The sequence below is a fragment of the Pygocentrus nattereri genome, chromosome 10 (assembly GCF_015220715.1).
Source record: "Pygocentrus nattereri isolate fPygNat1 chromosome 10, fPygNat1.pri, whole genome shotgun sequence".
In the NCBI taxonomy this organism is placed as follows: domain Eukaryota; kingdom Metazoa; phylum Chordata; class Actinopteri; order Characiformes; family Serrasalmidae; genus Pygocentrus; species Pygocentrus nattereri.
In genome coordinates, this window is record NC_051220.1 from 22788305 (window position 1) to 22813424 (window position 25120).

At 49.3% G+C, this 25120-nt stretch overlaps 1 protein-coding gene across 1 annotated transcript; it reads left to right on the top strand.

The window, feature by feature from the left end:
* Nucleotides 1–461: 461 nt before the first annotated feature.
* On the top strand, nt 462–24589 carry tmem62 (transmembrane protein 62). The gene is made up of 14 exons (XM_017694367.2): nt 462–656; nt 15095–15209; nt 17492–17629; nt 18565–18610; nt 18954–19095; nt 19194–19318; nt 20702–20824; nt 20938–21093; nt 21300–21459; nt 21728–21841; nt 21929–22034; nt 22125–22220; nt 22572–22690; nt 23057–24589. Exons 1-14 carry the CDS (start codon nt 462–464, stop codon nt 23372–23374), a joined length of 1953 nt encoding a protein of 650 aa, XP_017549856.1. The 3' UTR covers nt 23375–24589.
* The last annotated feature ends 531 nt before the right edge of the window (nt 24590–25120 follow it).

A 25120-nucleotide genomic window follows, 5' to 3' on the forward strand; every position in this document is an offset into this window, starting at 1 on the left:
AAAGAGTCGGGAAAAGTCACGACTTTTTAGATTTAGGATTTAGACGTCATTTTACACTGAGGCCAAATGACATTATTACTTGTTCAAACTGAAGGCGCTGATTTAAAAAGAGGATTAAAACCTGTACGTGGTTTGCTGGATGGGTGAGAGTGGAGCCTCTCGTCTGTGGAGGATCTCTGGCCTCGCTCTAAAACTACAACGAGGCGGAAGTGTGTGTCGCAGGCAGTGATGACAGCGCGCCGGTTCGCCCTATTACAGCCCGCCTCACTCCCTCTTCACTCCCCCCTCACTCTGCTTTCCTCTCGGTGGAGGGTTAGGTGGTCAGGATTTCCCATGACGCTCCGTCAGTACCGGAGTACAAAGGCCCCGGCCAGCGGTGCCATGAACGGTACATGTCAGTGATTTTCTTTGTAGAGATCTGACATTTCCGCCTCGTTAGCCGTAACTCTGTTCCTGTCAGGATGCTTAGGCTGTTCACTCTGCTGGTGGCGGCCGGCTTAGTGCTAGCGTGCCTTACTTCATGGCTGTTGGACAGCTATGACACCACCTGGCACCCCAAACGGAGTTTAGAGGCACCTGAAGGCGAGCAGAGTCAGAGGAAGAGCGAGCCTCCTCTTCCCGGTGGCGAGCTGGAGAACATCTTCTGGTTTGTGCAGGTGAGCGGACCTCCGTACTGACAGACCAGCTCGTTGACCAGACACGTCTGAGACTGTCAGATCAGGGAATGTGGTGATGAGCGAGGAAGTGAGAGTGCCAAAGGCCACAACGTCAATGTGTTGTTAAAGCTAGACATAATGCACTGTAAACATTTAGCGCTTTAACGTACCTTACTCTAACATTAGCGTCTGCGTAGAGAGCGAATAGAATGCGCCCGTCTGCGTAGAGAGCGAATAGAATGCGCCCGTCTGCTTAGAGAGCGAATAGAATGCGCCCGTCTGCGTAGAGAGCGAATAGAATGCGCCCGTCTGCGTAGAGAGCGAATAGAATGCGCCCGTCTGCGTCTGCGTAGAGAGCGAATAGAATGCGCCCGTCTGCGTAGAGAGCGAATAGAATGCGCCCATCTGCGTCTGCGTAGAGAGCGAATAGAATGCGCCCGTCTGCTTAGAGAGCGAATAGAATGCGCCCGTCTGCGTAGAGAGCGAATAGAATGCGCCCGTCTGCGTAGAGAGCGAATAGAATGCGCCCGTCTGCGTAGAGAGCGAATAGAATGCGCCCATCTGCGTCTGCGTAGAGAGCGAATAGAATGCGCCCATCTGCGTCTGCGTAGAGAGCGAATAGAATGCGCCCGTCTGCGTAGAGAGCGAATAGAATGCGCCCGTCTGCGTAGAGAGCGAATAGAATGCGCCCGTCTGCGTAGAGAGCGAATAGAATGCGCCCGTCTGCGTCTGCGTAGAGAGCGAATAGAATGCGCCCGTCTGCGTAGAGAGCGAATAGAATGCGCCCGTCTGCGTAGAGAGCGAATAGAATGCGCCCGTCTGCGTAGAGAGCGAATAGAATGCGCCCGTCTGCGTCTGCGTAGAGAGCGAATAGAATGCGCCCGTCTGCGTCTGCGTAGAGAGCGAATAGAATGCGCCCATCTGCGTCTGCGTAGAAAGCGAATAGAATGCGCCCGTCTGCTTAGAGAGCGAATAGAATGCGCCCGTCTGCGTAGAGAGCGAATAGAATGCGCCCGTCTGCGTAGAGAGCGAATAGAATGCGCCCGTCTGCATAGAGAGCGAATAGAATGCGCCCGTCTGCGTAGAGAGCGAATAGAATGCGCCCATCTGCGTCTGCGTAGAGAGCGAATAGAATGCGCCCGTCTGCTTAGAGAGCGAATAGAATGCGCCCGTCTGCTTAGAGAGCGAATAGAATGCGCCCGTCTGCGTAGAGAGCGAATAGAATGCGCCCGTCTGCGTAGAGAGCGAATAGAATGCGCCCGTCTGCGTAGAGAGCGAATAGAATGCGCCCATCTGCGTCTGCGTAGAGAGCGAATAGAATGCGCCCGTCTGCTTAGAGAGCGAATAGAATGCGCCCGTCTGCGTAGAGAGCGAATAGAATGCGCCCGTCTGCGTAGAGAGCGAATAGAATGCGCCCGTCTGCGTAGAGAGCGAATAGAATGCGCCCGTCTGCGTCTGCGTAGAGAGCGAATAGAATGCGCCCGTCTGCGTCTGCGTAGAGAGCGAATAGAATGCGCCCGTCTGCGTAGAGAGCGAATAGAATGCGCCCGTCTGCGTAGAGAGCGAATAGAATGCGCCCATCTGCGTCTGCGTAGAGAGCGAATAGAATGCGCCCGTCTGCTTAGAGAGCGAATAGAATGCGCCCGTCTGCGTAGAGAGCGAATAGAATGCGCCCGTCTGCGTAGAGAGCGAATAGAATGCGCCCGTCTGCTTAGAGAGCGAATAGAATTCGCCCGTCTGCGTAGAGAGCGAATAGAATGCGCCCGTCTGCGTAGAGAGCGAATAGAATGCGCCCGTCTGCGTAGAGAGCGAATAGAATGCGCCCGTCTGCGTAGAGAGCGAATAGAATGCGCCCGTCTGCGTAGAGAGCGAATAGAATGCGCCCGTCTGCGTCTGCGTAGAGAGCGAATAGAATGCGCCCGTCTGCGTCTGCGTAGAGAGCGAATAGAATGCGCCCGTCTGCGTAGAGAGCGAATAGAATGCGCCCGTCTGCGTAGAGTGCGAATAGAATGCGCCCATCTGCGTCTGCGTAGAGAGCGAATAGAATGCGCCCGTCTGCTTAGAGAGCGAATAGAATGCGCCCGTCTGCGTAGAGAGCGAATAGAATGCGCCCGTCTGCGTAGAGAGCGAATAGAATGCGCCCGTCTGCTTAGAGAGCGAATAGAATGCGCCCGTCTGCGTAGAGAGCGAATAGAATGCGCCCGTCTGCGTAGAGAGCGAATAGAATGCGCCCGTCTGCTTAGAGAGCGAATAGAATGCGCCCGTCTGCGTAGAGAGCGAATAGAATGCGCCCGTCTGCGTAGAGAGCGAATAGAATGCGCCCGTCTGCGTAGAGAGCGAATAGAATGCGCCCGTCTGCGTCTGCGTAGAGAGCGAATAGAATGCGCCCATCTGCGTCTGCGTAGAGAGCGAATAGAATGCGCCCATCTGCGTCTGCGTAGAAAGCGAATAGAATGCGCCCGTCTGCTTAGAGAGCGAATAGAATGCGCCCGTCTGCGTAGAGAGCGAATAGAATGCGCCCGTCTGCTTAGAGAGCGAATAGAATGCGCCCGTCTGCGTAGAGAGCGAATAGAATGCGCCCGTCTGCGTAGAGAGCGAATAGAATGCGCCCGTCTGCATCTGCGTAGAGAGCGAATAGAATGCGCCCGTCTGCTTAGAGAGCGAATAGAATGCGCCCGTCTGCTTAGAGAGCGAATAGAATGCGCCCGTCTGCGTAGAGAGCGAATAGAATGCGCCCGTCTGCGTAGAGAGCGAATAGAATGCGCCCGTCTGCGTAGAGAGCGAATAGAATGCGCCCGTCTGCGTAGAGAGCGAATAGAATGCGCCCGTCTGCTTAGAGAGCGAATAGAATGCGCCCGTCTGCGTAGAGAGCGAATAGAATGCGCCCGTCTGCGTAGAGAGCGAATAGAATGCGCCCATCTGCGTCTGCGTAGAGAGCGAATAGAATGCGCCCATCTGCGTCTGCGTAGAAAGCGAATAGAATGCGCCCGTCTGCTTAGAGAGCGAATAGAATGCGCCCGTCTGCGTAGAGAGCGAATAGAATGCGCCCGTCTGCTTAGAGAGCGAATAGAATGCGCCCGTCTGCGTAGAGAGCGAATAGAATGCGCCCGTCTGCGTAGAGAGCGAATAGAATGCGCCCGTCTGCATCTGCGTAGAGAGCGAATAGAATGCGCCCGTCTGCTTAGAGAGCGAATAGAATGCGCCCGTCTGCGTAGAGAGCGAATAGAATGCGCCCGTCTGCGTAGAGAGCGAATAGAATGCGCCCGTCTGCATCTGCGTAGAGAGCGAATAGAATGCGCCCGTCTGCTTAGAGAGCGAATAGAATGCGCCCATCTGCGTAGAGAGCGAATAGCATGCGCCCGTCTGCGTAGAGAGCGAATAGAATGCGCCCGTCTGCGTCTGCGTAGAGAGCGAATAGAATGCGCCCGTCTGCGTCTGCGTAGAGCGCGAATAGAATGCGCCCGTCTGCGTCTGCGTAGAGCGCGAATAGAATGCGCCCATCTGCGTCTGCGTAGAGCGCGAATAGAATGCGCCCATCTGCGTCTGCGTAGAGAGCGAATAGAATGCGCCCGTCTGCGTAGAGAGCGAATAGAATGCGCCCATCTGCGTCTGCGTAGAGAGCGAATAGAATGCGCCCGTCTGCGTAGAGAGCGAATAGAATCTGTGTAGAGCGAATAGAATGTGCCCGTCTGTATAGAGAGCGAATAGAATGTGCACGTCTGTATAGAGAGCGAATAGAATGTGCCCGTCTGCGTAGAGAGCGAATAGAATGTGCCCGTCTGTATAGAGAGCGAATAGAATGCGCCCGTCTGCGTAGAGAGCGAATAGAATGCGCCCGTCTGCGTCTGCGTAGAGAGCGAATAGAATGCGCCCATCTGCGTCTGCGTAGAAAGCGAATAGAATGCGCCCGTCTGCTTAGAGAGCGAATAGAATGCGCCCGTCTGCGTCTGCGTAGAGAGCGAATAGAATGCGCCCGTCTGCGTAGAGAGCGAATAGAATGCGCCCGTCTGCTTAGAGAGCGAATAGAATGCGCCCGTCTGCGTAGAGAGCGAATAGAATGCGCCCGTCTGCGTAGAGAGCGAATAGAATGCGCCCGTCTGCTTAGAGAGCGAATAGAATGCGCCCGTCTGCGTAGAGAGCGAATAGAATGCGCCCGTCTGCTTAGAGAGCGAATAGAATGCGCCCGTCTGCGTAGAGAGCGAATAGAATGCGCCCGTCTGCGTAGAGAGCGAATAGAATGCGCCCGTCTGCGTAGAGAGCGAATAGAATGCGCCCGTCTGCTTAGAGAGCGAATAGAATGCGCCCGTCTGCGTAGAGAGCGAATAGAATGCGCCCGTCTGCGTAGAGAGCGAATAGAATGCGCCCGTCTGCTTAGAGAGCGAATAGAATGCGCCCGTCTGCGTAGAGAGCGAATAGAATGCGCCCGTCTGCGTAGAGAGCGAATAGAATGCGCCCGTCTGCATCTGCGTAGAGAGCGAATAGAATGCGCCCGTCTGCGTAGAGAGCGAATAGAATGCGCCCGTCTGCTTAGAGAGCGAATAGAATGCGCCCGTCTGCGTAGAGAGCGAATAGAATGCGCCCGTCTGCTTAGAGAGCGAATAGAATGCGCCCGTCTGCGTAGAGAGCGAATAGAATGCGCCCGTCTGCGTAGAGAGCGAATAGAATGCGCCCGTCTGCATCTGCGTAGAGAGCGAATAGAATGCGCCCGTCTGCTTAGAGAGCGAATAGAATGCGCCCGTCTGCGTAGAGAGCGAATAGAATGCGCCCGTCTGCGTAGAGAGCGAATAGAATGCGCCCGTCTGCATCTGCGTAGAGAGCGAATAGAATGCGCCCGTCTGCTTAGAGAGCGAATAGAATGCGCCCATCTGCGTAGAGAGCGAATAGAATGCGCCCGTCTGCGTAGAGAGCGAATAGAATGCGCCCGCCTGCGTCTGCGTAGAGAGCGAATAGAATGCGCCCGTCTGCGTCTGCGTAGAGCGCGAATAGAATGCGCCCATCTGCGTCTGCGTAGAGCGCGAATAGAATGCGCCCATCTGCGTCTGCGTAGAGAGCTAATAGAATGCGCCCGTCTGCGTAGAGAGCGAATAGAATGCGCCCATCTGCGTCTGTGTAGAGAGCGAATAGAATGCGCCCGTCTGCGTAGAGAGCGAATAGAATCTGTGTAGAGCGAATAGAATGTGCCCGTCTGTATAGAGAGCGAATAGAATGTGCACGTCTGTATAGAGAACGAATAGAATGTGCCCGTCTGCGTAGAGAGCGAATAGAATGTGCCCGTCTGTATAGAGAGCGAATAGAATGTGCACGTCTGCGTAGAGATGGAATAGAATGTGCACGTCTGCGTAGAGATCGAATAGAATGCGCCCGTCTGCGTAGAGATCGAATAGAATGCGCCCGTCTGGGTAGAGAGCGAATAGAATGCGCCCGTCTGCGTAGAGAGCGAATAGAATGCGCCTGTCTGCGTAGAGAGCGAATAGAATGCGCCCGTCTGCGTCTGCGTAGAGAGCGAATAGAATGCGCCCGTCTGCGTCTGCGTAGAGCGCGAATAGAATGCGCCCATCTGCGTCTGCGTAGAGCGCGAATAGAATGCGCCCATCTGCGTCTGCGTAGAGAGCGAATAGAATGCGCCCGTCTGCGTAGAGAGCGAATAGAATGCGCCCATCTGCGTCTGCGTAGAGAGCGAATAGAATGCGCCCGTCTGCGTAGAGAGCGAATAGAATCTGTGTAGAGCGAATAGAATGTGCCCGTCTGTATAGAGAGCGAATAGAATGTGCACGTCTGTATAGAGAGCGAATAGAATGTGCCCGTCTGCGTAGAGAGCGAATAGAATGTGCCCGTCTGTATAGAGAGCGAATAGAATGTGCACGTCTGCGTAGAGATGGAATAGAATGTGCACGTCTGCGTAGAGATCGAATAGAATGCGCCCGTCTGCGTAGAGATCGAATAGAATGCGCCCGTCTGCGTAGAGAGCGAATAGAATGCGCCTGTCTGCGTAGAGAGCGAATAGAATGCGCCCGTCTGCGTCTGCGTAGAGAGCGAATAGAATGCGCCCGTCTGCGTCTGCGTAGAGAGCGAATAGAATGCGCCCGTCTGCGTAGAGAGCGAATAGAATGCGCCCGCCTGCGTCTGCGTAGAGAGCGAATAGAATGCGCCCGTCTGCGTCTGCGTAGAGAGCGAATAGAATGCGCCCGTCTGCGTCTGCGTAGAGAGCGAATAGAATGCGCCCATCTGCGTAGAGAGCGAATAGAATGCGCCCGTCTGCGTCTGCGTAGAGAGCGAATAGAATGCGCCCGTCTGCGTCTGCGTAGAGAGCGAATAGAATGCGCCCGTCTGCGTCTGCGTAGAGAGCGAATAGAATGGGCCCATCTGCGTCTGCGTAGAGAGCGAATAGAATGCGCCCGTCTGCGTAGAGAGCGAATAGAATGCGCCCGTCTGCGTAGAGAGCGAATAGAATGCGCCCGTCTGCTTAGAGAGCGAATAGAATGCGCCCGTCTGCGTGGAGAGCGAATAGAATGCGCCCGCCTGCGTCTGCGTATCGAGCAAATAGAATGCGCCCGCCTGCGTCTGCGTAGAGATCGAATAGAATGCGCCCGTCTGCGTCTGCGTAGAGAGCGAATAGAATGCGCCTGTCTGCGTAGAGAGCGAATAGAATGCGCCCGTCTGCGTCTGCGTAGAGAGCGAATAGAATGCGCCCGTCTGCGTAGAGAGCGAATAGAATGCGCCCATCTGCGTCTGCGTAGAGAGCGTATAGAATGCGCCCGTCTGCGTAGAGAGCGAATAGAATGCGCCCGTCTGCGTAGAAAGCGAATAGAATGCGCCCGTCTGCGTAGAGAGCGAATAGAATGCGCCCGTCTGCGTAGAGAGCGAATAGAATGCGCCCGTCTGCGTCTGCGTAGAGAGCGAATAGAATGCGCCCGTCTGCGTAGAGAGCGAATAGAATGCGCCCATCTGCGTCTGCGTAGAGAGCGTATAGAATGCGCCCATCTGCGTCTGCGTAGAGAGCGAATAGAATGCGCCCGTCTGCTTAGAGAGCGAATAGAATGCGCCCGTCTGCGTAGAGAGCGAATAGAATGCGCCCGTCTGCGTAGAGAGCGAATAGAATGCGCCCGTCTGCGTAGAGAGCGAATAGAATGCGCCCGTCTGCGTAGAGAGCGAATAGAATGCGCCCGCCTGCGTCTGCGTAGAGAGCGAATAGAATGCGCCCGTCTGCGTCTGCGTAGAGAGCGAATAGAATGCGCCCGTCTGCGTAGAGAGCGAATAGAATGCGCCCGCCTGCGTAGAGAGCGAATAGAATGCGCCCGTCTGCGTAGAGAGCGAATAGAATGCGCCCGTCTGCGTCTGCCTAGAGAGCGAATAGAATGCGCCCGTCTGCGTCTGCGTAGAGAGCGAATAGAATGCGCCCATCTGCGTCTGCGTAGAGCGCGAATAGAATGCGCCCATCTGCGTCTGCGTAGAGAGCGAATAGAATGCGCCCGTCTGCGTAGAGAGCGAATAGAATGCGCCCATCTGCGTCTGCGTAGAGCGCGAATAGAATGCGCCCATCTGCGTCTGCGTAGAGCGCGAATAGAATGCGCCCATCTGCGTCTGCGTAGAGAGCGAATAGAATGCGCCCGTCTGCGTAGAGAGCGAATAGAATGCGCCCGTCTGCGTAGAGAGCGAATAGAATGCGCCCGTCTGCGTAGAGAGCGAATAGAATGCGCCCGTCTGCGTAGAGAGCGAATAGAATGCGCCCGTCTGCGTAGAGAGCGAATAGAATGCGCACGTCTGCGTAGAGAGCGAATAGAATGCGCCCGTCTGCGTCTGCGTAGAGAGCGAATAGAATGCGCCCGTCTGCGTAGAGAGCGAATAGAATGCGCCCGTCTGCATAGAGAGCGAATAGAATGCGCCCGCCTGCGTCTGCGTAGAGAGCGAATAGAATGCGCCCGCCTGCATCTGCGTAGAGAGCGAATAGAATGCGCCTGTCTGCGTCTGCGTAGAGAGCGACCAGAATGCGCCCGTCTGCGTCTGCGTAGAGAGCGAATAGAATGCGCCCATCTGCGTAGAGAGTGAATAGAATGCGCCCGTCTGCGTCTGCGTAGAGAGCGAATAGAATGCGCCCATCTGCGTCTGCGTAGAGAGCGAATAGAATGCGCCCATCTGCGTCTGCGTAGAGAGCGAATAGAATGCGCCCGTCTGCGTAGAGAGCGAATAGAATGCGCCCGTCTGCGTAGAGAGCGAATAGAATGCGCCCGTCTGCTTAGAGAGCGAATAGAATGCGCCCGTCTGCGTAGAGAGCGAATAGAATGCGCCCGTCTGCGTAGAGATCGAATAGAATGCGCCCGTCTGCGTAGAGAGCGAATAGAATGCGCCCGTCTGCGTAGAGAGCGAATAGAATGCGCCCGTCTGCGTAGAGAGCGAATAGAATGCGCCCGTCTGCGTCTGCGTAGAGATCGAATAGAATGCGCCCGTCTGCGTAGAGAGCGAATAGAATGCGCCCGTCTGCGTAGAGAGCGAATAGAATGCGCCCGCCTGCATCTGCGTAGAGAGCGAATAGAATGCGCCCATCTGCGTCTGCGTAGAGCGCGAATAGAATGCGCCCATCTGAGTCTGCGTAGAGCGCGAATAGAATGCACCCATCTGCGTCTGCGTAGAGAGCGAATAGAATGCGCCCATCTGCGTCTGCGTAGAGAGCGAATAGAATCTGTGTAGAGAGCGAATAGAATGTGCCCGTCTGTATAGAGAGCGAATAGAATGTGCACGTCTGTATAGAGATCGAATAGAATGCGCCCTTCTGCGTAGAGAGCGAATAGAATGCGCCCGTCTGCGTAGAGAGCGAATAGAATGCGCCCGTCTGCGTCTGCGTAGAGAGCGAATAGAATTCGCCCGTCTGCGTAGAGAGCGAATAGAATGCGCCCGTCTGCGTAGAGAGCGAATAGAATGCGCACGTCTGCGTAGAGAGCGAATAGAATGCGCACGTCTGCGTAGAGAGCGAATAGAATGCGCACGTCTGCGTAGAGAGCGAATAGAATGCGCACGTCTGCGTAGAGAGCGAGTAGAATGCACTCGTCTGCGTAGAGAGCGAATAGAATGCGCGCGTCTGCGTCTGCGTAGAGAGCGAATAGAATGCGCCCGTCTGCGTCTGCGTAGAGAGCGAATAGAATGTGCCCGTCTGCGTAGAGAGCGAATAGAATGCGCCCGCCTGCGTCTGCGTAGAGAGCGAATAGAATGCGCCCGTCTGCTTAGAGAGCGAATAGAATGCGCCCGTCTGCGTAGAGAGCGAATAGAATGCGCCCGTCTGCGTAGAGAGCGAATAGAATGCGCCCGTCTACGTAGAGAGCGAATAGAATGCGCCCGTCTGCATCTGCGTAGACAGCGAATAGAATGCGCCCATCTGCGTCTGCGTAGAGAGCGAATAGAATGCGCCCGTCTGCGTAGAGCGCGAATAGAATGCGCCCATCTGCGTCTGCGTAGAGCGCGAATAGAATGCGCCCATCTGCGTCTGCGTAGAGAGCGAACAGAATGCGCCCGTCTGCGTAGAGAGCGAATAGAATGCGCCCGTCTGCATAGAGAGCGAATAGAATGCGCCCGCCTGCGTCTGCGTAGAGAGCGAATAGAATGCGCCCGCCTGCGTCTGCGTAGAGAGCGAATAGAATGCGCCTGTCTGCGTCTGCGTAGAGAGCGACCAGAATGCGCCCATCTGCGTCTGCGTAGAGAGCGAATAGAATGCGCCCATCTGCGTAGAGAGTGAATAGAATGCGCCCGTCTGCGTCTGCATAGAGAGCGAATAGAATGCGCCCGTCTGCGTCTGCGTAGAGAGCGAATAGAATGCGCCCATCTGCGTCTGCGTAGAGAGCGAATAGAATGCGCCCATCTGCGTCTGCGTAGAGAGCGAATAGAATGCGCCCGTCTGCGTAGAGAGCGAATAGAATGCGCCCGTCTGCGTAGAGAGCGAATAGAATGCGCCCGTCTGCTTAGAGAGCGAATAGAATGCGCCCGTCTGCGTAGAGAGCGAATAGAATGCGCCCGTCTGCGTAGAGAGCGAATAGAATGCGCCCGTCTGCGTAGAGAGCGAATAGAATGCGCCCGTCTGCGTCTGCGTAGAGATCGAATAGAATGCGCCCGTCTGCGTAGAGAGCGAATAGAATGCGCCCGTCTGCGTAGAGAGCGAATAGAATGCGCCCGCCTGCGTCTGCGTAGAGAGCGAATAGAATGCGCCCATCTGCGTCTGCGTAGAGCGCGAATAGAATGCGCCCATCTGCGTCTGCGTAGAGCGCGAATAGAATGCGCCCATCTGCGTCTGCGTAGAGAGCGAATAGAATGCGCCCATCTGCGTCTGCGTAGAGAGCGAATAGAATCTGTGTAGAGAGCGAATAGAATGTGCCCGTCTGTATAGAGAGCGAATAGAATGTGCACGTCTGTATAGAGATCGAATAGAATGCGCCCGTCTGCGTAGAGAGCGAATAGAATGCGCCCGTCTGCGTAGAGAGCGAATAGAATGCGCCTGTCTGCGTAGAGAGCGAATAGAATGCGCCCGTCTGCGTCTGCGTAGAGAGCGAATAGAATTCGCCCGTCTGCGTAGAGAGCGAATAGAATGCGCCCGTCTGCGTAGAGAGCGAATAGAATGCGCCCGTCTGCGTAGAGAGCGAATAGAATGCGCCCGTCTACGTAGAGAGCGAATAGAATGCGCCCGTCTGCGTAGAGAGCGAATAGAATGCGCCCGTCTGCGTAGAGAGCGAATAGAATGCGCCCGTCTGCGTAGAGAGCGAATAGAATGCGCCCGTCTGCGTAGAGAGCGAATAGAATGCGCCCGTCTGCGTAGAGAGCGAATAGAATGCGCCCGTCTGCATCTGCGTAGAGAGCGAATAGAATGCGCCCGTCTGCATCTGCGTAGAGAGCGAATAGAATGCGCCCGTCTGCGTCTGCGTAGAGAGCGAATAGAATGCGCCCGTCTGCGTAGAGAGCGAATAGAATGCGCCCGTCTGCGTAGAGCGCGAATAGAATGCGCCCATCTGCGTCTGCGTAGAGCGCGAATAGAATGCGCCCATCTGCGTCTGCGTAGAGAGCGAACAGAATGCGCCCGTCTGCGTAGAGAGCGAATAGAATCTGTGTAGAGCGAATAGAATGTGCCCGTCTGCGTAGAGAGCGAATAGAATGCGCCCGTCTGCGTAGAGAGCGAATAGAATGCGCCCGTCTGCGTAGAGAGCGAATAGAATGCGCCCGCCTGCGTCTGCGTAGAGAGCGAATAGAATGCGCCCATCTGCGTCTGCGTAGAGCGCGAATAGAATGCGCCCATCTGCGTCTGCGTAGAGCGCGAATAGAATGCGCCCATCTGCGTCTGCGTAGAGAGCGAATAGAATGCGCCCATCTGCGTCTGCGTAGAGAGCGAATAGAATCTGTGTAGAGAGCGAATAGAATGTGCCCGTCTGTATAGAGAGCGAATAGAATGTGCACGTCTGTATAGAGATCGAATAGAATGCGCCCGTCTGCGTAGAGAGCGAATAGAATGCGCCCGTCTGCGTAGAGAGCGAATAGAATGCGCCCGTCTGCGTAGAGAGCGAATAGAATGCGCCTGTCTGCGTAGAGAGCGAATAGAATGCGCCCGTCTGCGTCTGCGTAGAGAGCGAATAGAATTCGCCCGTCTGCGTAGAGAGCGAATAGAATGCGCCCGTCTGCGTAGAGAGCGAATAGAATGCGCCCGTCTGCGTAGAGAGCGAATAGAATGCGCCCGTCTACGTAGAGAGCGAATAGAATGCGCCCGTCTGCGTAGAGAGCGAATAGAATGCGCCCGTCTGCGTAGAGAGCGAATAGAATGCGCCCGTCTGCGTAGAGAGCGAATAGAATGCGCCCGTCTGCGTAGAGAGCGAATAGAATGCGCCCGTCTGCGTCTGCGTAGAGAGCGAATAGAATGCGCCCGTCTGCGTCTGCGTAGAGAGCGAATAGAATGCGCCCGTCTGCGTAGAGAGCGAATAGAATGCGCCCGTCTGCGTAGAGCGCGAATAGAATGCGCCCATCTGCGTCTGCGTAGAGAGCGAACAGAATGCGCCCGTCTGCGTAGAGAGCGAATAGAATCTGTGTAGAGCGAATAGAATGTGCCCGTCTGCGTAGAGAGCGAATAGAATGCGCCCGTCTGCGTAGAGAGCGAATAGAATGCGCCCGTCTGCGTAGAGAGCGAATAGAATGCGCCCGTCTGCGTAGAGAGCGAATAGAATGCGCCCGTCTGCATCTGCGTAGAGAGCGAATAGAATGCGCCCGTCTGCGTCTGCGTAGAGAGCGAATAGAATGCGCCCGTCTGCGTAGAGAGCGAATAGAATGCGCCCATCTGCGTCTGCGTAGAGCGCGAATAGAATGCGCCCATCTGCGTCTGCGTAGAGCGCGAATAGAATGCGCCCGTCTGCGTCTGCGTAGAGAGCGAACAGAATGCGCCCGTCTGCGTAGAGAGCGAATAGAATCTGTGTAGAGCGAATAGAATGTGCCCGTCTGTATAGAGAGCGAATAGAATGTGCACGTCTGTATAGAGAGCGAATAGAATGTGCCCGTCTGCGTAGAGAGCGAATAGAATGTGCCCGTCTGCATAGAGAGCGAATAGAATGTGCACGTCTGCGTAGAGATGGAATAGAATGTGCACGTCTGCGTAGAGATCGAATAGAATGCGCCCGTCTGCGTAGAGATCGAATAGAATGCGCCCGTCTGCGTAGAGCGCGAATAGAATGCGCCCGTCTGTGTAGAGAGCGAATAGAATGCGCCTGTCTGCGTAGAGAGCGAATAGAATGCGCCCGTCTGCGTCTGCGTAGAGAGCGAATAGAATGCGCCCGTCTGCGTAGAGAGCGAATAGAATGCGCCCGTCTGCATAGAGAGCGAATAGAATGCGCCCGCCTGCGTCTGCGTAGAGAGCGAATAGAATGCGCCCGCCTGCGTCTGCGTAGAGAGCGAATAGAATGCGCCTGTCTGCGTCTGCGTAGAGAGCGACCAGAATGCGCCCATCTGCGTCTGCGTAGAGAGCGAATAGAATGTGCCCATCTGCGTAGAGAGTGAATAGAATGCGCCCGTCTGCGTCTGCGTAGAGAGCGAATAGAATGCGCCCGTCTGCGTCTGCGTAGAGAGCGAATAGAATGCGCCCATCTGCGTCTGCGTAGAGAGCGAATAGAATGCGCCCATCTGCGTCTGCGTAGAGAGCGAATAGAATGCGCCCGTCTGCGTAGAGAGCGAATAGAATGCGCCCGTCTGCGTAGAGAGCGAATAGAATGCGCCCGTCTGCTTAGAGAGCGAATAGAATGCGCCCGTCTGCGTAGAGAGCGAATAGAATGCGCCCGTCTGCGTAGAGAGCGAATAGAATGCGCCCGTCTGCGTCTGCGTAGAGATCGAATAAAATGCGCCCGTCTGCGTAGAGAGCGAATAGAATGCGCCCGTCTGCGTAGAGAGCGAATAGAATGCGCCCGCCTGCGTCTGCGTAGAGAGCGAATAGAATGCGCCCATCTGCGTCTGCGTAGAGCGCGAATAGAATGCGCCCATCTGCGTCTGCGTAGAGCGCGAATAGAATGCGCCCATCTGCGTCTGCGTAGAGAGCGAATAGAATGCGACCATCTGCATCTGCGTAGAGAGCGAATAGAATCTGTGTAGAGAGCGAATAGAATGTGCCCGTCTGTATAGAGAGCGAATAGAATGTGCACGTCTGTATAGAGATCGAATAGAATGCGCCCGTCTGCGTAGAGAGCGAATAGAATGCGCCCGTCTGCGTAGAGAGCGAATAGAATGCGCCCGTCTGCGTCTGCGTAGAGAGCGAATAGAATTCGCCCGTCTGCGTAGAGAGCGAATAGAATGCGCCCGTCTGCGTAGAGAGCGAATAGAATGCGCCCGTCTGCGTAGAGAGTGAATAGAATGCGCCCGTCTGCGTCTGCGTAGAGAGCGAATAGAATTCGCCCGCCTGCATAGAGAGCGAATAGAATGCGCCCGTCTGCGTAGAGAGCGAATAGAATGCGCACGTCTGCGTAGAGAGCGAATAGAATGCGCACGTCTGCGTAGAGAGCGAGTAGAATGCACTCGTCTGCGTAGAGAGCGAATAGAATGCGCCCGTCTGCGTCTGCGTAGAGAGCGAATAGAATGCGCCCGTCTGCGTAGAGAGCGAATTGAATGCGCCCGTCTGCGTAGAGAGCGAGTAGAATGTGCCCGTCTGCGTAGAGAGAGAGTAGAATGTGCCCGTCTGCGTAGAGAGCGAGTAGAATGCGCCCGTCTGCGTAGAGAGCGAATAGAATGCGTGCGTCTGCATCTGCGTAGAGAGCGAATAGAATGCGCCCGTCTGTGTCTGCGTCTGCGTAGAGAGCGAATAGAATGCGCCCGTCTGCGTAGAGAGCGAGTACAATGCGCCCGTCTGCGTAGAGAGCGAGTAGAATGCGCCCGTCTGCGTAGAGAGCGAATATAAAGACTGATCACGCTTTTGACTGTGTATGTGTTGCTGTTTTGTGCAGGTCTCAGATATTCATATCAGTCGCTTCCATGATCCAAAACGTGTGCCGGACTTCGAAAGATTCTGCACTCACACTATTATTGAGGTGATCAAACCGGCCCTTGTGCTGGTTACAGGTGAGTAAGCTAGAGGGGACAGTTTAGTGGACTTGGTTTAAGCCAAGGCCTGGACTAAACTGTGGTGTTAGAGGGCTTATGCAACATATTTTTACTATATTTTAGTCTTTTCCCCTCAGTTCCCTGTCTTTATGTACAAAAACAGTCGAAATATATTTTTACATAACTATTTCTCAACCTCACTTCATCATTTAGGCTGAAGCAAGTTGTTTGTCCATTTCTTCTTTTTGCCCCTACCCCTGGCTTTAAGCGTCACCCTAACCCTTTGGAGCTGAGTTACGAGGGGTAGTGGTTGAAATCTTGCCCTACAAATGGAACCACCCTCAAATTAAAAAAAAAAAAAAAAAAAAGACTTCATTAACAGGTGCTAGTGCTGGTCTGCAGGTCTGCAGGCGAACCAGCATGTCTTCAGTGATTGCAGAGATGGGAAAAGGTCAGCAACCTCACTGCTGGGCTTTATTTACATTTAGGGCATTGTATGTTTTCAAAGAGAGGATGTAAGACAGTTATTTATTCCCGCCCACCGATAATTCTTCAGTGATAGGAAGCTGAAACCAGCTATTCACCGGCTTCTTGTTTGAATTTCCCTGTTCCAGCTTAAACAGTGCAGCAGTTACATTCTGGCTCTTCAGGCATCAGAACTGCTGGACTATGTAAGGTGGAGCGGGAAAGTTAACTCGCTAGCTACCGAGACATTAGCATGCTGTTAGCGATTTTTATGTTTGTTATGAAGAAAATGACCATAATACATTGAAACGACATTAAGATAATACAGTGGTTATGGTATTTTTAACTGAGAAAACACATTTGTGAGTTTCTTTGGTTTCTCTCACAGCCGTCTTGCCAGTTTTCCTTTTTTTCTCATAACTCTCCGTTTGGAGTGAGTTTCTGAAAAACCTCCATTTGGAGGGTCTTGTAGCCCTAACACTTTGCCCCACCCCCTATCTCGACAAGAATTGGGACACCCTAACCCTAGATGTGAATGTGCAAAACCCTTAGCTACGGGCTAAGTGGTAGGGGCAAGGGGTGGAATATGATTAGGCCTAAGACTGATGTATGTGAAAGACATCTGATCTAATTGGCTGTCCTGTGTTGTCTCATTTAAAAGGCAGTATGGAACGCTCCTTGTAAGTTAAACATTAATGGGCAGGCTAAAGGCTGTTTTGGAAGATATTTTCAATGTGTTATTTATTTTATTTTACAAAAACAGCGAATTTGAAAGAGGGAATATGGGCTGAGAAGAGAACAAAATGTTTTGGCAAAATTTTAACATGGTTTACCCACTGTATCAAAACCTTTGTTTCTAGAACGTTTTCCTTTCACTGGCGATTCACAATTGTCTAGGCTTAGGTTTAGGTCAGGAAATCTGCCCTGAAAGTTTTGCATTAGGAATCTGCAAAATTTGGGTTCTTTCTTTTATGGATACACTCTGAAATCATTGTTGTGTAATTGTCAATTTGTGTATTAGTTAGTTGGCATTTGTACCATAGTTGACAATAATGATATTTATTATAAAATGGCAGATCATTGCTAATTTATAATTTAGGTCAACATTTGTATCAGTAGTAGACATGGACAGAGTGATTAGTAGGTCTGTCACAATTCTTACATAATCACTTGATTGCAGTTATTTGAGTGAATTGCCAATAACAGACTGATTAGTTTTCACTCGTTTGCTTTCACAATCATATATTAATGTCACAATATATGGAAGATGAGTTGGATGCATTTCCATCAGTTGAGTTGAGGCAGATGCATTTTTTGCAAAAGCAAATATTGCATTTTAGTTTGGATGTCAAGGAGAAATTTAACCTTTTTCCGTTGTGGTACTTAATATACTGTTTACACATGCTATCATTGCTGTTAATGTTAACAGGCTGTATTCATACATTATATGTAAATAAACACATTTATTAAGACACAATAGGGACCAACAAATGCTCTAACTTATGACAGCTATTAGAACTCTTTTACAGGGTGGCGGTTAGTACTGTTTGTTTATTTGAGCTGGAGCTGTGTCTGTTAAGTATCAACAGCCAGGTAGCAAGATAGCAAAGCATCCTATATGGGCAGTTTAGGCTTGTACTTAAATAGTTTTAAACAATGAACAAATCTAATTTGAATTTTTAATTTCTATTATTCATATGGCAAGTAAAATTTCGTGATTGTGACAGGCTGAGTTTTTTACAGAGCATCCATGCTACTTCCTTGCACATCAGCTTGTATGTGATCAGCGCAATTGTAAGAGTTTTTGAACCTGTTTGTTTCATATTATTTACCAGGGGACCTAACAGATGCAAAGACTGAGAATAAAGTCGGCTCACTTCAACATGAGGTGGAGTGGCAGGCCTATCACAACATCCTGAAAAGATCACGAGTCCTGGAACACACTAAATGGATTGACATTCGTGGAAACCATGGTGAGTACCTCTCTCTTTTTCACAGTACTATCAGTGACATTACCACAAAGGTCGTCCCCGGACATGGTAGATTGTTTTGTATTATGACGGCAGGGTGCTTAAACCCTTTGTTAGAAGATCAGACTGATTTGTTTAGATGAGATCATTTTCTTGGTTTAAGTTCTTCTTCGTGTATGATGTAACCTTACTATTGATGGTGCCACCAACAAATGATAATGAGTATGTTGAACTATGTTGTGTCTGATCCAACCTGGTTAGATGTGATAGTCGGTTGTTTAGACAAGAAAAATATTATTTATATGTAGATAAAAAAAAACAACAATGTGTTGAATGTTTAAAGGAAGCCTTGGAGCTGCATCACCTTCTTTTGTAGTCTCTGCTGTTTATTTAGGTCTAGTATAGTGAGTCATCCCTATCAACCATCTGTCAGTATCAAAACAATTTAAGGACACATCTTGATATTCTCTATTTACCAGGCATGTTAATGACTTGAAATGGAGCCCAGCACTGATTAGAGCTGTATGTTTCTTGTTTGCAACTGTGATAAGTGAATTGGTTACAAATGTACAACCTCTCCAGTCTAGAATGTTCAAGTAAAATTCCTGTCTGTATCTGATTATGTGCTACATGTGAGCATTTTGTGTACAAGTGGATTGTACAGATTGGCAGTATCGCAAAAATATAAAATCACAATATTTTAAGACATTTTTGTGATGCATGATATGTAGATAAGAACTAAAAATTCGTAGACAGCTCTCATGAGTGCAGCTGTGATACCTCAACTTGTCTACTGTATTTGTACTAATTCTCTTGGACCTTGTAATTGGTGCTGCATTAGCTTCCAGGCAAAAGCTCTCTTTTTATTTAATCACAGTTGTCCTCTGTTTTGTGAAAAACGCAATCACCACCTATATTCTCTTTTCATATCTCCTTAGATGCATTCAATATCATATCTCTGGACAGTATGAACAACTACTACAGGTTTGTGCAGGTTTGGTGCTTTTATAATGTAAACCTTACTAATCTGTCATTTCCAGAAACCTAAATGGATACATTAATTTGCTTACATTAAATTGGATATTTAAGTTCTAATGTAAATGATTATGTAGTCTGTAATAGAATGGAAATTAGCTGAGTTATTTACCAGCTACAGTATGCCAACTGTAAGTGCACAAGTAGACACTGAAGAGGATCCAGAGTACTCGAAAACAATACAAAAATCCATTTTTAGGAGTGCTAAATAGTCTATCAGGTATTAAAATAAACATAGCTGTTATGTGTATGTATTTTTTTTCGTTTGTTTGTTTTGTTTTCGGGTGTTTAGGAAGTATTCTGCTACCCAGAAGGTTGGCTCCTTCCACTATGTACACAGTACTCCCTTTGGGAACTATTCGTTTATCTGTGCAGATGCCACTCTCAGCCCTGGACCTAAGCGTCCTTACAACTTCTTTGGAATACTTAATCAGGTATGTGTATTTACAGTGAATTACAGTCCAAATAGTTATGTCTGTACATCACTTTAAAGTTTATTTATCACTGTCTAATTTATTATTGTTGCCCACAGAGTCAAATGGACACATTGGCCACCTTCAGGGAGGAGAGCTACAACAGCAACCAGACTGTCTGGTTTGGACACTACACAACCTCCACCATCATCTCCCCTTTCCCTGGAGTCAGGGCCTTGATGAGGTTAGATGCTGCTGCCACATTAACACTGAATGATTTTGCAGGCTTAGTGGGGAAAAAACACATCTTCATCATTAAAGTGCATGGCCACAAATTATATATGTATCTGATCTAATATGACATGATAGTGGCTCAGATTTAATTGAAAAAGATCAGATTTGTGGGTTCACACATAATTGGATTTGTGCCACTTCAGGCTGGTACTGTGAGCATAGTTTTAGAAATACTAAGAGGAAATACAGAATCATCATCATCATCATCATCGACTGCTTAATCCAGATAGGGTCGCTATAGCCGCTGGGAGAGCAGAGAATCCCAGATGACACTCTCCCCTGCAACTTCCTCCAGGTCATTCCCAGGGACCCCAAGCCGCTCCCAGGCCAACTTGGAGATGTAATCCCTCCAGCGGGTCCTAGGATGACCTCAGGGCCTTAATCCGGTAGGCCGTGCCTGGTACACCCCCACCGGGAGGTGTCCAGAGGGCATCCGAATCAGATGCCCGAACCACCTCAGCTGGCTCCTCTCAATGCGAAGGAGTAGCGACTCTACTCCAAGCTCCTCCCAGTTGGCCGAGCTCCTCACCCTATCAAATAGAGTGTAGCCCGCCACCCTGCGAAGAAAGATCATTTCCGCCACTTGTATTCATGATCTCATTCTTTCGGTCATTACCCACAGCTCATGACCATAGGTGAGGGTCAGGATGTAGACCGACCGGTAAACAGAGAGCTTTGCCTTATGGCTCAGCTCTGTCTTCACCACTGCAGTCCAGTACAGTGACCACATAACTGTTGCTGCCTGTCCCAGCGTGCGGCCGATCTCACAATCCCTCTTCCCATCACTCGTGAACAAGACCCTGAGATACTTAAACTCCTCCACCTGGGGAAAGTCCTTTGCCCTTATCTGGAGTGGGCATGCCACCCTTTTCCTAGACCATGGACTCAGATTTGGAGGTGCTAATACGCTTAGCAACCGCTTCACACTCAGCTGCAAACCGCTCCAGTTAGCGCTGGAGGCAACCATGTGATTCCGCCAAAAGAACAACATCATCTGCAAATAGCAGAGACGCCACCCTCCGGCCTCCACACATAATGCCCTCCTGACCTTGTTGCGCCTTGACACCCTGTATGAATATCACGAACAGGAGTGGAGACAGGGCACAACCCTGCCGGAGCCCAACGCTAATACTGAAAGTGTCCAACTTAATGCTGGATATACAAACACGGCTTTCACTCTGGGAGTACAGAGATCAAAACGGAAATACACAATGAGATGAAGAAATAATTCATTAGGTCACATTAATTGTACAGTTGGTTGGGCTTGAATTAATGTCCTTTTGTGTTGGTTTGGCTTCATTTCATGTCCTGTTGTGTTGGTTGGTCTTTGCAGCTCAGCAGTGGTGTACCTGTGTGGACACCTACACACACTGGGTGGCATGATGCCTGTCCTCCACAGCAGACACCCAGGAGGCATGCTGGAGCTGGAGCTGGGAGACTGGATGGACAACCGCAGGTAAAAGCAACAGAGCTGAGTGGAAAAAGGAAATAATTGGATGATATTATATTTTATTATTTAGGGAAACAGTTTTGACTGAAGTCACATTTTTGTGTTGTTCCTGTGATCAGGTACAGGGTGCTGGCCTTTGACCATGATCTCTTGAGCTTTTCGGACCTGACGTTTGAGGACTGGCCAGTGGTGGTCATCACCAACCCCAAAGATGCACAATACTTGCACCCGGGAGTGGAGCCACTGGGCCGCATCCACAGCTCTACACACATCAGGTGTCTCCTCTGTGTGTGTCTTCTTGAGCCTTTAAGCCCCTCATGATTTTCCCCCATCTGCCCTGTCCATACATATTGTTTATTTTCATTATTCTTCCCTGCATGTTGTCTTATTTACCTATGGCAAGGAACTGTTTCTCTAATTGAAGGGTTGGGTGCTAAGTGCTGATTTTTTTTTTGTGTGTGTGTGTGTATGTCTTCTACAGGATGCTGGTCTTCTCAGCATCACCGATCACAGCAGTGTATGTGAGCGTGGATGGACAGACCCTGGGGAAAGCAGTGTCTGTGGGCGGGCCTCTGTATGTGCTGCCCTGGGATCCATCTCTCTACACCACAGGACTGCATACCATCAGGGTCAAAGTGGAGGTAAAGGAAGGCTGCACCAAGAATATGCCATCTGATTGTCTATAGAGGAAATACAGAGGTTTCAGTTGAAACATGTTAGTGGAACATACTCTTATGGTAATGACATGCTTACTGATCTTGCTATACATACTGTATGTTTTATGCCAGAAAGCAGTACAGTGTGAAGAACTAAAATACAGATTGGAAAAAAGCAGCATTTGCACAGCAATTGTATCATATCTCTGTTCTTTATGAATACATCTCTCCCTCCTGTGTGTATGTGCGCAAGGACTCAGCAGGTCGCTCCAAAGTGCGAGAGCAGCATTTCACACTGCAGGAAGATCTGACACCCAGCTTCGGCTTCCTGCAGTCTTTCATCCTGCTCACTGACCACTACATCCTGGTAAGGAAGGGCAATTGAGTGAACACAGATTTAGAATGAAGACCATAGATGGCTGTCTGACTTCTGTGCATGTCTGTGTGTTCATAGGCACGCATTGCTTTTGTGGCTGCTGTGTTGCTGAACGTGGGTGCCCTTGTGGCCTTCAGATTCAAGCGAGTGCCATCTGCCCGAGGGGCAACTCAAAGGAGACATGGTAAAAATGATAGGTTGCCAAATGATCATCATAACCTCAACTGAATGGGTCCTAACATTCTGACCAACCACATATTCTTTGTACTCTTAGGGCTGTTTTCTCAAGCTTGCATTTCCCTACAACTCATCAGCAAGATTAATATCTTCTACTACACCCTGCTGCTGTTTAATATATGTACAGCATTAGGTAAGTTTTTGAAGAAAGTATTGCAAATGTCACCATCTCTGAAGCTTAAAAAGCTGTGCTGTATAGTGAGCACACACTGCATGTAACAGATCTATACAGTACAATATACAGTATGTACAACCTGCAGCATACTCATTGCTATCAAAATCTTTATTTACTTATTCATATTATTATTATTGTTGTTGTCATGCTATTTGAAAATTTTGCATATCCATGGTTAGTACAAAGTTTAACTTTTGTAATTTTTAAAGTAACATTTGGAGATACAAGATTTTATTACATCAACGTTATTGTGAATACTGTCTTGCTATTAGTGTATAGAGTGAACTTGTTTTATCTGGTTGATTGCAGGTCCTTGGTTCATTGGGGAGGTGATTGATGGCCACACTGGAGCCTGCTTTGCTTTTGGTGTGTTTGTGGATGGGCATTTTCTAGAGGGTAGTCTGACCTATGTAGTGGGCATTATACAGGTAAGAATGGTGACAAATGAGAAGATTAAAACATCCGTCTGTTTGAACCTTCAGTTCATACTCCAAGTTCATACAGATAGACTAATAGAGTTATTAGCTCTTGAAAATGTTTACAAATAATATATAAATGTCAACTGTATATGAAACAAAAATGTAGCATTACTGCACTGCCTAATAATATATGTGTGTATATATGTTTGATGAATGCAAATTTATTTGACCAGTTTTGAACCACAGAAGACTTTAATCCAGGTTTGTTGAGGGCTCTCTCCACCTGGAACCCATGAGTGTGTTCCACTGTCCAGCTGTCACTCGCTTGCTAAAAGTGAATATTCTATCCTGAGATTCTCTCTTTTTCCTCTACAGTTGGTCTTCTTTAACATGCCTCTGACTTGTTACCTCTGCTGGAGTCTTCATCAGCGATGCCATGGCTGCTCCTTCCGCTCACACTTCTGCCGGCCGGGATGCCGCTGGCGGACTCTGGTCGTTCATCTGGCCATGCTGCTCCTCCTCATCTGGCAGGCCTATTCCTGCTACTTCCTCCTAGAGACCTATGGGTCATTGGCTTTCTTCCTGTCGCCAGTGCGTACCTGGGCACTGGTGATGGGTCTGTTTCTGGTCTACAAGGCCTGGAGAGGATCAGCTCCAGACTTCGCTGACAATAAGAGCAACACGAAGTTATGACAGCAAGACACTGTGCAAAGACCCTTCATGTCCACTTTGCCATATTTTTAAACATTTGACCAGTTCCTTGTTTTGTGCCAAGTCTCACCCTGTTCCTCAACAATCAGTATATTGGGTTATTTTTTGTCACAAAAGTGAGGATGCCACTTTTGTTGGAGTCAGCATTTCTGTTGCAAAGGTGCACAGGTCCTTTTATTTTAACATGTCTTTTTTCATATCTATCTTTTCTCAGCAGATGAAGCTGGAGATGTTCCAGCATTTTAACACAGACACTAGTGAACAATAGTTCACTAATCCCAACTTGTTCTGCTGCCAGACTTTATTTTATATGGTCAAATACTCCACTTAAAATGCATGTGAATGTTTTTGGACCAAATCTGATCGCCTACACTTAACAGAAGGGGGGGGTTCATGGTTTTGTGTTATGGATGTTTGATCTGAGAATCAAATGAAATGTGATCTGGTCAAGTGGTTGGAAAACCAGTATCTCTGCTTGAAAAACCTCTTTAACCTGCTGGCATTGCTCAATAGGTATAGTCATTGTTATTTCGTTATCTGTAGTTAGCTTTGGGCAGGGGTGGGAATCCTGAATCTTATGAGCTTTCAGTTTCGTTCTGTGGACAGCAATCAGATGGGTGTCACTAATTGAGGTTGAGATTGAACTTGGTGAATAAGGTTCCTGTTAATCCTAGTCAATAGAAGAGCAAAAACAATCTTCTCCCTCAAAGCTGATAGGTTTTTTACCTGCACTCTAGTGCTGCTTTAACCATTAAGACAGAAAGTTCAACCTCCCTATGTGAAACAAGCTGTCAATAGTTGATAGACTATCGTAAAACACATGAAGGGTTCCAAGCTGGTCCCTGCATACAATCCAGAGTTTTGACGTAAAACTTGTTCTATTTGTTCACATTACACTGTCAAGAAAGCCACTGTTTTTGTAATTATGTATGAATGTACGATTGTTTTTTCAAGCACTCTTGATGGCTTGGTAGACTCCAAGTTACAGGAAAATGCAGTCACTTGTGTGTAAATACACTACAACTGAGCTAACAGAGTTGAGGGATATTCCCATTGGATATTACCAACCTTGAGATGATGTTATCTAAGTTGTTAAATACCCCAAGAATACTTTTTCTTCACTTTATCAGTGGCTGTGAACACATGCTGATGAAGCACACAAATGAGGATGCAAACTGAAGAAATATACTGAAGAAATGAAGAAATATATATATATATATATATATATATATATATATATATATATATATATATATATATATATATATATATATATATATATATATATCAAGAAACTGTCAAAATATAATTCACTCATCATTTAGCAGTATTTTTCTGTTTAGTTTAGCATAATTACAAGAGATACAGCAAATTAGAAGATGATGGCAATTTTACATGCACACAATACACAGCCAAGTTAAAAAAGATATCAGTTTCACTGTGTCCTGCAGTTGTTGTTTCATGTTGTTTTTCTTTCCCTTTTGATTTTTTTTTTTTTTTGTCTGCTTCACCAGTCCAACAACAAATTTGCTGTGACAAAGTTCCTGGTGTATTTGTTGGCTTTTGTTGCCTTTCTGTGTCAGGTCGCTCAAGGTCTCTGCTGTCTCTCAGGAATGTAAAGACTTGAACAATGGGCTGCTCTGGATTATCTATCAACAATGTGAATGGTTTTGGAAGGGTTATTGTTTTTTTTTTTTGGTCATTTGTTTTTAATTTGTGGCACAATAA